The sequence below is a fragment of the Balaenoptera physalus genome (genome assembly GCF_965194825.1).
Source record: "Balaenoptera physalus genome assembly, chromosome: 4".
In the NCBI taxonomy this organism is placed as follows: Eukaryota; Metazoa; Chordata; class Mammalia; order Artiodactyla; family Balaenopteridae; genus Balaenoptera; species Balaenoptera physalus.
This window is the reverse complement of record NC_138891.1, coordinates 40,916,729-40,933,488: the sequence shown is the minus strand read 5'-3', so window position 1 is coordinate 40,933,488 and position 16,760 is coordinate 40,916,729. Positions and strand designations below refer to the sequence as shown.

Genomic DNA, 16,760 nt, shown 5'->3' with positions numbered 1-16,760 from the left:
AGAAAGAGCAACCAAATCCAGGCTTTTCGATTTTCAGGAATGTTTTCAACAGCATCTCAGATGGATGGTCATGTACACTCTTTTTAGGCACTTCCAGTGTCCATGAGCTCACTCCTTAACAGAGAAGTCCACTCTGTTGGGCAGGCTGAATCTTTACTAAATTCATTATTTTTTCTGAGTCATAAAGCTGTTTCTCCATAAATCCTGCTCATTGGTCCTTGTTCTGCTTTCTAGAACAAGAAGAGCAACGTAGCCCCTCTTTTATAGGAAAATTCCTTCAGATGTTTAAGAATAGCTGTATGTTCCCTCTAAGATTTCTTTTCTTCGAGCTACACATCCTCAGCTCTTTGTAGCAGTTTCACGTGGTTCCAGAACCCTCACAGTTTTAACCCTCTGGTGCTCTTGGGGATGTCAATGTGATTTTTAAATGTGGTGCCCAGAGTCAAATGTGGTGACATTCACATGGACTTGACCATGGGACTTAGCGGTTACAAGCAGGGCCTCTGGTGGCATTGAACCTGAGTTTCATTCTCCTCCTCACCACTCTTAGCTGAGTGTACTTAGACAAGTGCTGAAAGCACTCTGAGCCTCTTTCCTCATTGGTAAAATGGAAATAATAGTGCCTCTATCAAAAGGCCATAATCAGAATTCACTGAGGAAACATCTGTAAACATTCACTAGTACAGAGTACATTGTAAATGTTCAATTAATGATAGCTCATTTTTTCTTCTTTTAACTTGACAATGTATACCTATTAATCAGACTAATATTGTGGTAATATCTTTAGAAGCCATATAAAATCATAGTCTCATGTTAATGTCAGAAAAAACCTCTAAGCATTCACCCACATGGAAATCAGAATACGTCTTTCACATGCCCTAATTGTACAATTTTCTTACAAACCCAAATGGAAGACTTTACTTTTATCTCTGTTCAGTTTCATCTCTTTCTTCCTTGCTTTTAATTCCAGCTCAGTTTTGTTCCATTCTGCAGTATTATTTTGAATGTTCATTCTATTAGTCTTAATGTTACCCTTGTGTTTTACAAATTTTATGACTGCCTTCTATACACATCACTGATTAAAAGCCAAAGACAGGGCAGGGTTAAGTTTCAAGCCCTCATATATACCATCAGAGACATCTCCAGGCATCATATTACTCTGTTAATCAGTACAGCTTGTGTATTGTAGCTCAACTAGCCATAAATCTATTTAACTATATCTCAAATGAGCCACATTTCTAGGTCCTAACAATAATGATATCTTAAGATTAATTTACTTATTTATTGTTGCCTTGTCGAATAGCTTTCTTTAATGCAAGCTTTTCAACTTCAACTTTAATTTCCTTTAGTATTTTTACTTACTTTTCAAGTAAATATTTTCCATCATTAACTTGTTTTAAAGAATTCTGCAATCTTTTTAATTCTTCCTGTGAAAAAGAAAAGAAATGTCTTACAAATTGACTCCATGTACTTATAGGTAATAATATTTCAGGACAATTGTTAACAAAATTGAGATAATCACCATTAGGATTTCTGGACCTTGCAATGGATGAGTGCTTAAACATACAATTTGATTCTTGATCAAATTAAAATACAAAACTCCTACTCAAATTTTGTGACTTTATTTTTTTTTTTAACCACGAAAGATAATGCTTCCTGTTATTTTTCCAGAGTGGCAATATGTTTATATGGATCCACCCATACTCTTCCCAAATTTACTCTTGTCAGCAGTATTATGTTTGCTGGTTGCTGGGTGAGGAGTTCTAAGGAACATGCACTGGGTTTGGCTGTTTAGCAAATATCCCCTCTTGTCTCTTGGTAACTCTTGGTAACCTCAGCCCCAGTGCTCAGACACACACATACACACAAACACGTGCACACGCTCCTTCCCTGAATTTCAGGCATCCAGAGTCTGTGTAATCCCATTCCCTCAGCCGCAGTGATTGGTTCAGGAGTGCGACGGAAGTCGGCCCAGGTCCCTGGTGAGACTGCCTGGCTCCAGTCTTGTTGCCAGTCACAGCAGGATTTAAGGAAGGCCCACAGAAGTCTGGATCTGGGAAGACCACCATTCCCTGCTTTCCTTGTCGCTACCAACTGCTGAAGTGCCAAGAGGAAGCCCCGCTTAGCACTAATTACTCATTTGTCCCTAAAAGACCATCCAGACTAATCTCAGCGTGTTTCTAACCCACCAGACATCCAAGTCTCCGAGGTTACCCATTTTCTTTAACCTCATACTACACCGTACAACCTCGAATTTGACCAGTCACCCACCTCTCCCCAGTCCCTCCAATCTTGTCACTGGGTCCTTTGGAACTCACAGTCTGTCATCAGCAAAATCCTCTATCTCCTCAGTTTCTTTGAACATTCCCTTATCGTATTCTATCTGAACCCTTGCTCTTCCGGGGACAGCTGAGTTTTTGTTAGAGCAAGAGGATCAAAGAACCGTTTAGAAAAGACTTGTAGGCTGTAGAGGAGTCCACTGATGACAAACCTGGCTGACCCCTGAGCACCCTGCCTCCCCTGCGGTCCTCTTTAGAGGTGGCCTTTCTTCCCCCCGTGCTACACGCGACGCACTCTGGAGCAGGGGTGGGGCCCTTCTTGCTCCTCACCGCCGCTCCCAGACCCTCCTCACTCCTAGAAAACCTCAGCTCCTCTGGAAACATGCCAGCAGCCTGTCCTGGGCCTCAGTCTTCTTCTCTTGCCATCCATCTTCACTCCCTAGGAGCTCTTATCCAGTCCACAGCTTTAAATTTATACTTGCACCTGACCTCTCCTCTAAACTCCATTCTTACACATCCACCACTTGGGAGCTACGTGTGCACATCTGACAGGCATCTCACATTCAAACCAAAGTCTTGATTGCCCTGTCTAGACCCTCCCACTCAAATCTCCTGCTTCACCACTTCTTCCTCATTTTAACGAATGACTATTCACCTAGTCACTTAACAAAATTACTATTCACCTAGATATACGGTGATATGAGTCCTGAAACCTAGAAGTCAGCCTCTACTCCTCCCTTCCTCTCATGATCCACAGTCAATCAATCAGCTAATCATGTTGGTCCCAACTTCAAAATATATCTGGAAATTGACCACTACTTCTCAGTCTGGTCTAAGGCAACTGTGATAGTCTCCTGTCTCCCTGTTTTCCCTGTTAGTCCACTTCAGTCACTTCTCCTTACATCAGCCAGCATGATCCTTGAGTACTTGAGTTTGCTTTTTTAAGTGAGTGAAATGCACACATCATAAGTGTACAGTACAATGAGTTTTGACAAATGCACGCATTGGTAGAATTACTACCCTTAACAAAATACAGAACATTTATTTCACTCCAGAAAGCTTCTCTGTGTCCCTCTCCCAAAGGCACTCCTGTTCTGATTTTTATCACCATAAATTAATGTTGCATGTACTAGAATTTCACATAAATGTGTCTATTCTTTTGTATCTGGCTTAATTCCCTCAGCATTATATTTTGACATTAGTTACTCAACCAATGTTAATTGCTTAAACTTCATTTCAGTATTTGGAGAAGAATTTTGTTTCCTTCCTCTGAATTTTAGAGCATGAGGATTTTGAAGTGTGAGGAACCCTGAAGCTGCAATAGAACTCTTTGCTGCTCTGAGAGGCATTAACTGGAGAGAAAGATAACACAGCAAAGAGGATGGAAGCAAAGAAACAGAGCAAAGGAGCCAGAACCCTCGTGACACTGTGAACCTCCAGGTCAAACTGGAGCTTGAGACCAGCATACTGATGGACTTTTCAGTTTCCTGAGCCAATAGAGTCTCTCACTGGCTAGGCACTTTTGGTTGAGATTTCTGTTTTTTACAATTGAAAGAATCTAACTCAGAAGTGACAGTGTGAGCCATAACCTAGGACTACTAAATATAGAATCCTAACTAGATGAGCTATAGAACTATAGACATTCAGAACTAGACAGGTGTTGTCATCGTTAGATTGGTTAGTTGGTTTTGTTTTGTTTGGACAGTGTCTTGTTAAAAGATGTTTTATTGAGAAGACTAATGGATGAAGCAGGTCATGGTCTTCAGTTCCTTATTTTATTTATTTATTTATCTATTTATTTATTTATTTATGCCACACCACATGGTTTGCAGAATCTCAGTTCCCTGACCAGGGATTGAACCTGTGCCCCCTACAGTGGAAGCAAGGATCCCTAACCACTGGGCCACCAGGGAATTCCCAGTTCCTTTTTATTGAAGGCAGCTGCTTTTATATACAACACTGGGATAAAATAAACCTCATACGAAGACCGTTTCTGCACCTTCTGTAAAACTGCTATATAAGACACTGTACATTTTGCTACAGGCTCTCTCTTACATAAAAAGAATGAAATTTTAGAATTTCATCCTAGAGGATATTTTCCCCTTTTGATAAAATAGTGCACTTCTTTTCATCAACAATAACAACTCATAAGTCTCACAGAGGTGGTTTATTTTGCCTTGGCTGCCAGAAGCTTAAGCTAAATTAAATATTCAATTACCAGAACTATTCTCTCCAGGCTGCTAGTACAATTATTTCCTCCTCTTTCAATACATGATATGTAAACCTCTTTATTTAACTGTTTTACATGTGTGCTTTTCACGGTAAGTGGAAGCAAGTACTATATAGGCAGTTATATATGGTAATTGGGTATGAAGATAGAGATGATTAATAGGTGGGTAGATAGATATACATAGAAAGAGAGAGAGGCAGAGACAGAGAGACAGAACATCCTTTTCACTCTTACACATGGCATTTTATTTTCAAGGTAAAACTTACCCTTCAACCCTAGAGACCCTGGTTCCTAAGAATAAGTCTCCACCCCTATCTTCTATTTTTCTCCCAACCCTCCGTTCCTCCCACCTAATCCTTCAGCATAGCCCATCCCACCTCCAGTGACATAGCAATAAATCCAGGTCAGAGAAAAGGTCAGGCTTAAAGCCACTTTTATACAGAAAGGAAATAGGTTGGATAAGAATCCTTAGTCATTCTTGAAAACCAGAGGTGGATTTTTAGGTCATGAACTTTTTCTTTTTACCCCCTGCATTATGATTAGGAAGGAGACAGAACAGTGGTAGTCCCGGCACCTTTTCTTGTGTGTGTGTGTCTGTGGTGTGCTTTTTTCTTTTCTTTTTCCCTGGGCACCTGGGGGCAGGAAGGAACAGGCTTTTGCACTTTGTGCCAGCCACTCTCTCTTCCTCGGTTCTTTCATTGCAGGGAGACTTGGGGAGGGGGAGGGAGGGCTTCGATGCAGTACTTCATTCAATCTGACTATCCACGTTCTAGGAAATCATATTAAACATAAGGTCAATGACTAACAAGAGCCTTCTGAACAGCTGCTCTGCTGACAATTTAGAGGATTGATTTCATCATTTGGTTATTTAAGCTAACTATACAAAAACACTTCAATTCAATTGGCCCCTAGTTCCAAACTGTGTCCTTGTTTTCTGGGAGATGAATAAGGAAGTTGGCTTGCTCCATAGACCTTTGCTCGGAGCTTCACTCTTTGAGAAAGTTTTATTTTAACTTACCATTAAAAACATATACACATTGGTCTTTCCCATCATTGGTTTCTCCCACTAGCCTTCATTGTCTCTGATTTCATATCTAAACATGCCATTTCCCTACTAGAAACGAACGTGGCTCCCCAGTGCTTTCAGATGGATTCCAGGATCTCAGCCAAGGCCGCCTTGTCTCTCTGGGGACCTCACCTTACGAGCCCTGCCCGGTGCACTCCCTCTCCAAGTCTGCTCCTGTCAAAGTTCACCCAATCCTGAATTCACATGCTCTCTCACTGGACATTGGGTTCCCAGCTCTTCTACTGGCCCACTCTCATTCTTCCTTCAGGAAGCCCCCCACCTTTCCCCTCCTCCACAGAGCCTTTCCTAACTCCGCAGGAGGGTCTGGTACCTCACCTTGCTTCCTCAGCATCCTGCGGTGATTCCTATTTTAACATTGCCTCTTGACCTGTCCCACCCTACCACTGAGCTCTTTGAGATCAGGGATAGTGATTTATTCACCTTGAGGTGTTTATTCCCCAAATGAGGCATTTAGGTGGTGTCTAATTAATATATGTTGAATAAATGAATTGAATGCATTGATCTGACTGAGATGAAATCTTAGTGGCTTAATGGACCCCCAGGTCCCAAGATGTTGTATGTCCTCTGGTGATTTTCCTCTGCCCCTCCAGATATACTCTCTCTTTTTTTATTTTATCATTCTGTAGCTTTCTTTTTATTTAGCATTCTACTTTTTCCAGTTTTATTGAGGTATAACTGACAATTACAAATTGTATATATTTAAGGTATATATTTGAGATATGTATACATTGTAAAATAATCACCACTATCAAGCTAATTAACATATCTGTTGCCTCACATACTTACCATTTTCTTTTCTTTCTTTTTTTGGGGGATGGGGGTAGTGAGAACACCTAAGATCCACCCTCTTGGCACATTTCAGTTTCACACTGCAGTGTTGTTAACTACAGTACCTGTTGTATATTAGGTCTCTAGAAGTTACTCATCTTGCATAACTGAAACTTGGTACCCCTTGACCAGCATCTCCCCATCTACACTCTTTACTCATCTCCACTCTCCCCTGTGCTCTGGGAGGGTCAAAATTAGACTTTATCAAGCAGGGTCCTTTGTTCTGTGGCTTAGGACAGGGTTTGAGCGGTGGGAGGCACTGGCACGCGATCAGAGGGGAGCAGAAGAGAGAAGTTGGGGCATTTATTCCCTGTGCTCCCCTCTCTTACTGGAGTACAGGCTGGCGTCACTGAAGGTCACAGCTGCCATGGGGTGGTGGCCTCTCCCACATAGTCATTCTCGCCACGTTCCCATAACTACTATGTTTTCTCACCCCCCAAGACATTTCTTTCCCTTTCTTCCCTTCCCTTCCTTCCCCTTCTCTTTTTTTATGTTTTTCATTTTTGTTTTAAAGTCTTTATTGAATTTGTTACAATATTGCTGCTGTTTTATGTTTTGGTTTTTTGGCTCCGAGGCATGTGGGATCTTAGCTCCCTGACCAGGGATTGAACCCACACCCTCTGCACTGGAAGGCGAAGTCTTAACCACTGGACCACCAGGGAAGTCCCCCTTCCCTCTTCTTGCCCTTCCAGCTATTGATAGCCCCAGATGCTTCACCATCCCCTGTGGTTCTCCCCACACCCTGCCCATGTCTATACAGTCACTTCATTCAACTCTTTCAATCACCCTTTTAAGTGGGTCGTCTGTCTTCTCCCTGGACTCTGGCTCAGATGCCTCAAGGGTCTTATGTTTTCTTTGGTTTGCCCTATCCTTTCCATTCCTTTTCTATAATCCAACAAATTCAATTAATACTATTAATTAATCACATTAACTAACAGAAGAACATGTCTGTTTGATGGTTGACCCCTATCAGAGAAGTTGTCCCAACTCAAGGGCCTAACTCAATTTTCTGGCTCAGTTTGATTCACCAGATAAGGGTACACTTTCTACCATGCTCATTTTAACTTCTGTCTTTTTGACATGTGGGCTAAGCCCCTCTGCAAAGTGCAAGTTGAACTATTCACGTACAACCCAGACATAGAGCATTCCATATTCCTTAATCTCATTTCTCCAAATGAAATCTGTGTTATGAGTGGCTGTGAAATGTAGGCTGTACTATTGGGGGAATAACTGATCGACTACTTGCCAAACAAAGCCCATGCTTCCCACTGTCATCAGAGTTGTTCTGAAGTCATCACTTAGGTATGAACTGTTAGACTGGATGGCGGATTCTGGATTTTGTTCTTTTGTGTCTGGCTTCCCCATCCCACCTTAATCCTGCAGGGCTTTCTCCTGTCACAAACAGGAGAATACACCTAAGAGGCCAGACAAGCTCATCTCTGTGGCCACTTGGGCAGCCCCTTAACCTGACCAATAATAAAAATCTCTTCTCTTTTTCTTCTGTCCCTGCCACTTTTACTGTCTAAACAAGCAGGGTATATTCTTTGGACAAGCTTAAAATCAGAAATCCACTCAAAATTGCTTTTTCTCTAAAGTGTACTTGTGTCTAAGTGGCAACCTTTTAACTTTTCTGACTTATGCCCTGGCCATTTTATTCTCAGCATATCCTAGAGTATTTAAGGTAACTTAAAACATGTGGAAACAATCTACAATTTACTTCATTGTGTAGCTATGGGTGACAGAACCTATACCACTTACACACATAATTTTTGAGTTGGGAATAATTTCATTATTAACCTAAGGGTAACTATTTAACAAAAGTTAAAAGCCAAAATTACTTTTGACTATTCAATCATTCAATTAAACATCATCAGGCTTCCTCAATCCCCTCCTCCACCACCCCATTGCCCCTTTTTTAATGGAAATGTAATAAGGGCACTAAAAAAGGGGTTACTAATATTTGCATAATTTGGAAAAGTAGAAGACATAAAATCTATACTAATTTTAGCCCTGCATCATTAAACATGAAATATTGGTTATTGCTCTTTGCAACAGAATTTATGAAGCTAGCTAGGCGGCTGTGTCCACATAAAGTGATTCTGATGCTTTGCCCTCGGACCTCAGTGGCTGCAAATGATGCTCCTTGGTGACAGCTGGGAGGCTGGCATTCTGATCCACAGCCTTAAGAGATACATTTCCCAGATTAGACCAGGAATGACCCAGCTGCACAGCCCAACTTCAGAAAATTAAATTGGACAGAGTCCAAACCTCTGTTGAAATAACTGTGTGAATTACAATGCTTCCATGGGCCTTGTTATAATGTAAATGTGCTTTACAATTTACTGCACTTCCCTCCTTACCCTGCTGTGAATATGGGCATTAATAGTCATCTCATATATTTAAAGGCAAAAAGACATCAAAAATAAAAATGCAAGGTTCATGTTTTCTCCCTTTAGAAAGCAGAGACTAAACTCCTTTCTTTTTTCTTTGCCATTTTTTTTTTTTGCAAAAACAGCATAGGTTTTGTTTATGTATTATGCATTAATGTTTTTTATGGCTGACAGACCTGTAAATTTCACACAGGGAAGTTACCTTGCAGCTGAACATGAATTTCTTTGGGAGGAAAAAAATGGCTAATAGGACATCAACAGCTCATTTAAAGGATTCATTCAGGTAAGTTATGGGCACATGAGGCATATATGAGGTAGTAGACTTCAGAAGAGATTTGATTTGCCTGTTTCTAGCACTTTAAGAACATTCTGAATGTCCGATGAGATGCAGAGGGGCTATGGTTTTATGGTGACAATCACTTAGTGAGGTGATCCTGGCCTCACTATGCGAGGCCTCAGTAGCATTATTCATTGCTTCATACATAGTGGAACTTACAAGCATACACTATGATGATAGGAATCATTGTGGTAGCTCATTCTTTATTCTTGTTTGACCAACCAGGCTATGTTCCTAGGCGTTAGGACATAAAAGCCTTTGACTGCCAACTCTGAGCGTGCCAATCACCTGAGCTCATTTGAACAGATGCCAAAAAGAAACATCTTAAGTAAAAACCCAATTATGATGGTTTAAGTCGTTGGTCACCTTGACTCTGAGATGCTTTCAGCCCCTAAGATTCTCCTGGAATGATGGGTCGGAGGGTATCCACTTGGAAGGGTATACCTACAACCAGATCACCCATGTCAGCCCTGTGCCCTAATCTGAATAAGCACCTACAACTCCATCCAGCTGCACAAGACAGCCCCAGTGGATCCAGGATTGTCAGACAGGGTGAGCCAGCCCAATGTTATGTTGCAAAGCATCCTTTAGGCTTAAATGTCCCCTCTCTCCTTTTCCTAAAATTGTGCATGATATTCTCAAGAGCTTTTGCTAGTTTTACATCACAGACACTGTGACGTTATCATTACAGAATGAAGACCCAGCTCATTGCAAAAAGTCTAAACACTTCTACTAAATCTAGGATATGAGGAATTAAAACACTATTAGTAGTCATTTTAAATTGATTACTCAAGTTAATTCAGCTTAGTTTCAGCAGGACAACCATGAAAACTCGACTGAGACAGAAATACTAACCACTAGGATATAGATATTTTTGCATCTTATATATTTCTACATTTTGAAAAAAAAAATTCTAGATACCATGCTTGAAGCAGAAAACTCAAATACATGTAAGCACACAAGTCAGCAAAGAAACACCTCTCAGAATGCACACAGAATAGCAAAGGTGGATGAGTGAGTCCATACACCAAGTCCAGGTTTCCTGTGCCAAAGGACAAAAACAAAGTGCAGGCAATCAGAACAACATGTAACTCCCAAATCATTTATACCTGATTCTGGAATGATTTCACTGTAGTGTAGCAAATGCTGTCCAGATTAGATTTTTGGCTTAGTCCCATTGGAAAATGAGTTTGCAGTTCTTAGGTACTCACCAAATGATATTGTGAAGAAGCAACCCAAATGCATGCTGGGAGGAGCTCTCCTAACATGCTCTGCAGCACCTCAGACCTGCCCATCCCTTCTTCTCTATTCCCTCCACTACCACCATGTTCAGGACCTTGTTGACTCTCACCAGTTAGTGGGTTGCATTGGGTTGCCTAATTGCTTTTCTTTAAGTACATTTCTAATCATTTAACTCTCCTGATCATAAATCCTACTGCCAGCCTAAACAAAAGTCATCTTTAGGATTAAAAATACTGTTAATCTCTCAACCCCAGTATTGCTCCTTCCATATCTTCTGAAATCCTTTCAAGTTCATTGCAAATGCAATTCTGTATATTTTAATATTTCCTTCCACAGCTGTGTGTCATTTCTTAGAACTACTATTATTACTATTAACATTTATTGAATTTTATTAGGTGCCAGGCACTTTGCATAAATTATCTTTGTAAAATTATGACTTCAGCCCCATAAAAATAGCAAAAGATGCAATTATTATTCCCATTACCTAGATAAGAAAACAGACTCTGAGAGATTAAGTCACTTGACCAAGGTCTTAAAGGAGAAACACCATGCAAACCAAAGCAGTCTGATTCCAGAATCTATCCTCTCCAGTCTTTCCCCATGAATGACATGGAACAGCATGAGCAGCAGTGGTATCTCACCAGTGGTGCTTGTAAAGCAGAAGCCGTAGTGGTCTGCAAAGTACTCAGACCTCTTACCTGAACCAGACATGCCACCTACCCACTGTGTGACCTTAGACAACTGACTCACTCTTCGCATCTCGCTTTCATCATCTGTAAAATGATGACAAAGTCTACTACACAATGTTTTGTGAGGATCAACTAAAATAACATATTTTAAAGTGTTTTGCGTACAATAAAGTGTCAGCCACCCATAAAGAAAGTGCTTAAGTGCCTGTCTTCCTAAGGACAGCAATTATTGTCTCTCTTGTCATTCCCATGGTGCCCATCTCTGCTCCATTCTAGCTGTGCGCTCTTGGGCCGGGTGACCCCCCCCTCACCGAGCCTCAGTTTCATCATCCTTAAAATGGGAACACTGTACCAAATTCCAAGGATTGCTATGAGGATTGATGATTAAAATTCATGTAAATCATTCGGTCTTGCACTAGGCACAGAGTAGGTGCTCAATATGTTTGTAATTTTCATGGTTTTTATTAACGTATCTCTCTAGCCCCTCCAAACATGGGTCTACACCTTGACACCTTCTCCTGGCCCACTCTAAACCCACTGCCCATTAGTCATCCAGTTCTGCCATTTTGACTTCCAAATTGTGTCCACAGCATACCCTCTCTGTTTCCACTGTCCTTGGTTGAGGATTTATCACCTGCCAGAAGGAACAACCTAAAATGCTAAGCCCATCCTTAGGTGAGTCAACTGCTTGAAACCCTTCTTGCCTCCCCTCAACTATAAGGAGAGCCTAAGCCCCTGGGTCCAGCAGGACCTCATATCAGGTTCTGTGTGATCTGCCCTATCTCTCCCTCCAACCCCTTTCCCTGACTGTCCTACCCCCCACTCCACTTAATACTCTTGGAACATCAAGAAGTCATTAAAACCCCAATTTAAGATCAGGGGCTCAAAAACTTGAAATGAGTCAGTCCATGCATGAGTTGAAATAAAACAATGATAAAGATACTCTTTAAAAACAGAAACAAAAGAGTAATAATGCATTATAGTGTATATGTTATCATCAAATAATACAACATCACCTCAATTATCTGGAGACTGGTCTCTCGGAAAACTCTATACTACATTGGAACATGTCTCCTGGATATTAGGTGCTCTGAGTTCCAAACACCCCTCACACAGTCCCTAAGCCCACCCATTTTACCTGTAAAGTCTTCATTTAGAGTTTTCTTTAGAAAACAATTCTCAAGCAAACATAATTTTATTGTTTCCCAACTTGCAGCAAACAAAAGAATTTGAAAGAATGAGATTATCAGAAGCTGTGAGGTGAGGTGTTCTCAGACTAAATGTGGGAGAAAGAAACAGAAAAACTACAAAGTAGATCCTGATCCATATTTCACTGAACACATAAAGGAAGATCCTTACTGCCTGGAGTGTCACCTTTTCCTGAAAACTTCCTGCAAGTTCTCCCCTTTTGAAGTAAACTTTGCTTCTCTGAGATCTTGTATGTGTTTATGATGGGTATAGCCCTTATGTCGTCTATATAAGTTGTATTTTATTTTCCTTAATATAGCCTAAGTGTTTAAGGGTAGAATTTATTTTTTTCATTAAATTTAAGTATCTTTCAAACTTGTAAACCCTACTTCTGAACCTGGCAAACTGGGGTGTGCCAGCAACAGGCCAGGGGTACATGGAACCTAAGACTACGGCACAATTTCCCAGGATATCACTTTTACTCCATGGATAGCAAATGCATGATTTTAAAACGAAGTCCAAGGTTTACATTAATTTTATTTTTTTAAAGATTTTTATTTATTTATGTATTTTATTTTTTGGCTGCGCTGCACGGCATGCGGGATCTTAGTCCCCTGACCAGGGATCGAACCCGTGCCCCCCTGCAGTGGAAACATGGAGTCTTAACCACTGGACCACCAGGGAAGTCCCTGCATTAATTTTAAAATTAAAACAGAAGGCCTAAAAAAATGTTGAGGTTTCCATATGGCTACTTCTTCCCACACCCCCTAACAATAACATACATATTCACTATTTTCTGCTTTCAATAGTTCTGGGTGAGAATTTTGATAAGCACTACCGTAGTCAGGAAGGAAAGTGAATATCATGTATTTTTAAAATTAAGATTGCTGGGAAGTGTGCAATAGTATGATTTCTGTCAACACTGGATAAAATAAAAAACATTTTGTACTTGTAAGGGTAACACTGTTCTTTTTGATGCCATAGGACTTTATTTCTAGTTCTCTCATGGCATTCATTGGCTGTGGGGGGAAGTGGAATCCATGTATGTTTGTCCATATGAGAGCAAATGAAACAGACATCACTATACTTAGGGAAGGGAAAACTCACTCCTACACCTGATTGCCCACCAGATCCAGTGGATGCTGAGCTTTCTGAGCCTAGATTATGATCTCATGGGTACATCAATATGATAAATTTAGCACCCAGCATAATTCTGGGCACACAGCAATAACTTGAGTGTTAAGAGGAATATTCAATAAATATTCATTAAAAGACGCAGACGTAGAGAATGGACTTGAGGACTTGGGGAGGGGGAAGGGTAGGCTGGGATGAGGTGAGAGAGTGGCATGGACATATATACACTACTAAATGTAAAATAGGTAGCTAGTGGGAAGCAGCCGCATAGCACAGGGAGATCAGCTCGGTGCTTTGTGTTCACCTAGAGGGGTGGGATAGGGAGGGTGGGAGGGAGATGCAAGAGGGAGGAGATATGCGGATGTATGTATATGTACAGCTCATTCACTTTGTTATACAGCAGAAACTAACACACCATTGTAAAGCAATTATACTCCAATAAACATGTTAAAAAAAAAAAAGGAAGAAAGAGATATTTAGGGATTAAATGGAGGCCACAACAGTGAAAGCATATGAAAACAGAACTTGAGAAAGAACCTGAAGAAGAGGCGCCCCAAGTCAGCAAGCTTTCCTTTCGTCATTTATTCATGGTTTCACTCATTATTTAATAAAAATATAATCGTAAGTGTTAGGCACTATGCTAGGCATGAGGATACAATGGGGGCCGGGGAGAAAACAAGTAGATAAAGCCCTGTCCTCCCGCCCCTTGAAAGGCCCAAAATACCAGGGGAGGAAAGATGAGTTTTAAGTGGTCAAGGAGTTGTCTAAGACTGTTTTTATTCAAAAACTGTTTTAAACATTTTGACATTCAGGACAGAATGCAGATCAGTCAAATAAGCCTGACTCTTGTGTGTGTGACGATAGAGCCTGAACAATGGTATCCTAAGAGGGCCAAGAAAAGGCAGTGAGTGGGTCGTCCATGTGCTCATGCTGGGACACTTGCCCCTACTGGCCGACTAGAATGGTGTGCCTGCGTGCAGAATGTGCAAAGGGTGACGGAAATGGCACCAAAGTGCTAAGGTACAGATGAGGGGCTTATTCCATAAGAATGACATTGATTGAGAGGGATAGAGACAAGGCAGGCAGACAGGAGAACAGAAGACAGTGTGTCCAAATCTGCTTTGTCATGGGATAAGCCATGACACCATTACAAGTAAGAATGCCTAGTTACTCCTTGCATCTTATAACCTACTAACAATTGAGTCTAGTAACACCAAAGGCAGATCATGCAGAAGAATAAAGCTTCCTTCTATAGCTTATCCATTCTAAATCAAGCATTAATTTTCTTGAATAGAGAAACCCATATGGAAGAGCAAATATTACAGAAGGACAAATAAACAGAGCATTACTTTTCAAAACGAAAAGAAATTCCCAATGAGATGACTTTATTCTGTTCATACATGAAAATTCCTCTTATATTTAAACCATTACATTTCATGATTTTAGTGATTGCCCAAATTGCTTCATAACAAGTAGATGAACAACTCGATAAGGAGTAATTTATTCTAAACCGAGGTAGGTCATAATTGATATTTTTCCTTCAAACAGCTATAGCAGAATGTTCGGAAAGAACGCCAATATCCCAAAGAGGAAATTAAACTTCAGCTGAGCTGTCTGTTATTAAAACTACTATTACAAGGGCTTCCCTGGTGGCACAGTGGTTGAGAATCCGCCTGCCAATGCAGGGGACGTGGGTTCGAGCCCTGGTCCGGGAAGATCCCACATGCCGCGGAGCAACTAAGCCTGTGCGCCACATCTACTGAGCCTGTGTTCTAGAGCCCATGAGCCACAACTACTGAGCCCACGTGCCATATTTACTGAAGCCCAATCGCCTAGAGCCGGTGCTCTGCAACAAGAGAGGCCACCGCAGTGAGAAGCCCGCGCACCGCAACGAAGTCCCAATGCAGCCAAAAATAAAATAAATAAGTAAATTTATTTAAAAAAAAAACTACTATTGCATCTTTTAGACATATAATCTCTATGTACTCAAGACACAGTGACACTGTCATCTAAAAACCAAGAGGAAATACACAGGGGCAAAAATGAGTGGTTTTCTAAAGGTGAAAGATGAGGAAGAAGAGAGGAGAGAGAATAAGAACTTATTGGAACTAAAAAGAAAAAAATAAATAAAAAATAAAGAAAAAAGAAAAATAAATGATTGGAACACATATGGAATGCGTCGGGATTGCTAAACCCATGAGTGGTATTAGCTCTCCTGTGCAGCTCACTGAAGCTCCCATCCCCAGCCTGGTGACCAGACTGCTCGTCTCTCTTCTCCCTCTTCACTTTAAATTGCCTTAACTGACTATCACTCGGCTCTCCCTATTCAATATGAAATCGTCACTCTCAATATCTGTAAAATCTTCAAATTGAGGATCTCATCCTGAATTCTCCAATGACTGTGTTCCTGGACTTCATACACACCTGCTTTGTAACTTCCACGTCCCCACCTATGTTGGAAAGCTCTTCTGAAAATGCATTCCTTCTTTGATAAAACATTTACACCATACTCTTTGGGTAAACCTTTCTCCTTTGCCATGTGGAAGTCTGGCAGAATCTTCTCTGAGGAATGCTCCCAGCCAGAATCTTTGAGAAAAACCTGACGCACACAATAGGCTCCATCCAGTCAGCATTGGTTTAGAGTCCACTCTGGACTTGGTCATTCGCTGCAATCAAGCAGCTCTGAAGTGCTAAGGTGGACAGACAGCCAAGGAACCCACAACGTCACATTTAAAGGCCATTATCATACACCCTAGCATTTACCCAAGATGCAAGGTGAGCAGGGCAAATGCATTCTGGGACATTCCCTTGAAGGAAAACAGTCCTGCTTTTCCACTCCCCACCCTGATTCTGCACACAAAATAATAAAGATGCTCACTCTGTAAGAAGGTCTCAAAAAATATCAATGTAAGTGGTTATAACTTTAATAGGCCTTGGAATCCAATTAGCTGCTATTTTGTGGTGGCTTAATAATTTGTGATAATTGCAAATTCATTAGATTATAATGCACCACACCAAAATTATGGATTTCCTGATATCTTTAAAAACATGCATTCTCAAAGTGAAGCATCGTATTGTCTATGTTCATTGCTACCAAAATAGTCTAATTTTAACAATTCAGAATGCATCCCATTACTTAAACCTAGATCATTTGGAGGTTTTCCCTGTTAACGTAAAGACATAAACCCAAGAACGTTACGCCAGTTCATTAAGACTTCCGATTTCAGCAGCTGTCTAGTATTAGCTGAAAGCAATCTGTGTGTGCTTAAATGGTCCCTGTTCACCTCCTCCTCTGCTCCACAAACAAAAGCACGTCCAGAGAATGTACACATACATGTATGTGCATACCACACACA

The 16,760-nt window shown here is 40.9% G+C and overlaps 1 protein-coding gene across 1 annotated transcript in view; it reads right to left on the bottom strand.

Annotated features, from left to right (window-relative positions):
• Positions 1-13,867, bottom strand: part of IQCJ (IQ motif containing J) — a 42,694-nt gene extending 28,827 nt beyond the window's left edge. Inside the window, exon 1 of the mRNA XM_082461068.1 lies at positions 1,363-13,867. Within this exon, the coding sequence (XP_082317194.1) occupies positions 1,363-1,565 (203 nt within the window). The 5' untranslated portion in view covers positions 1,566-13,867. The remainder of the gene's footprint in view (positions 1-1,362) is intronic.
• Between the last annotated feature and the right edge of the window lie 2,893 nt (positions 13,868-16,760).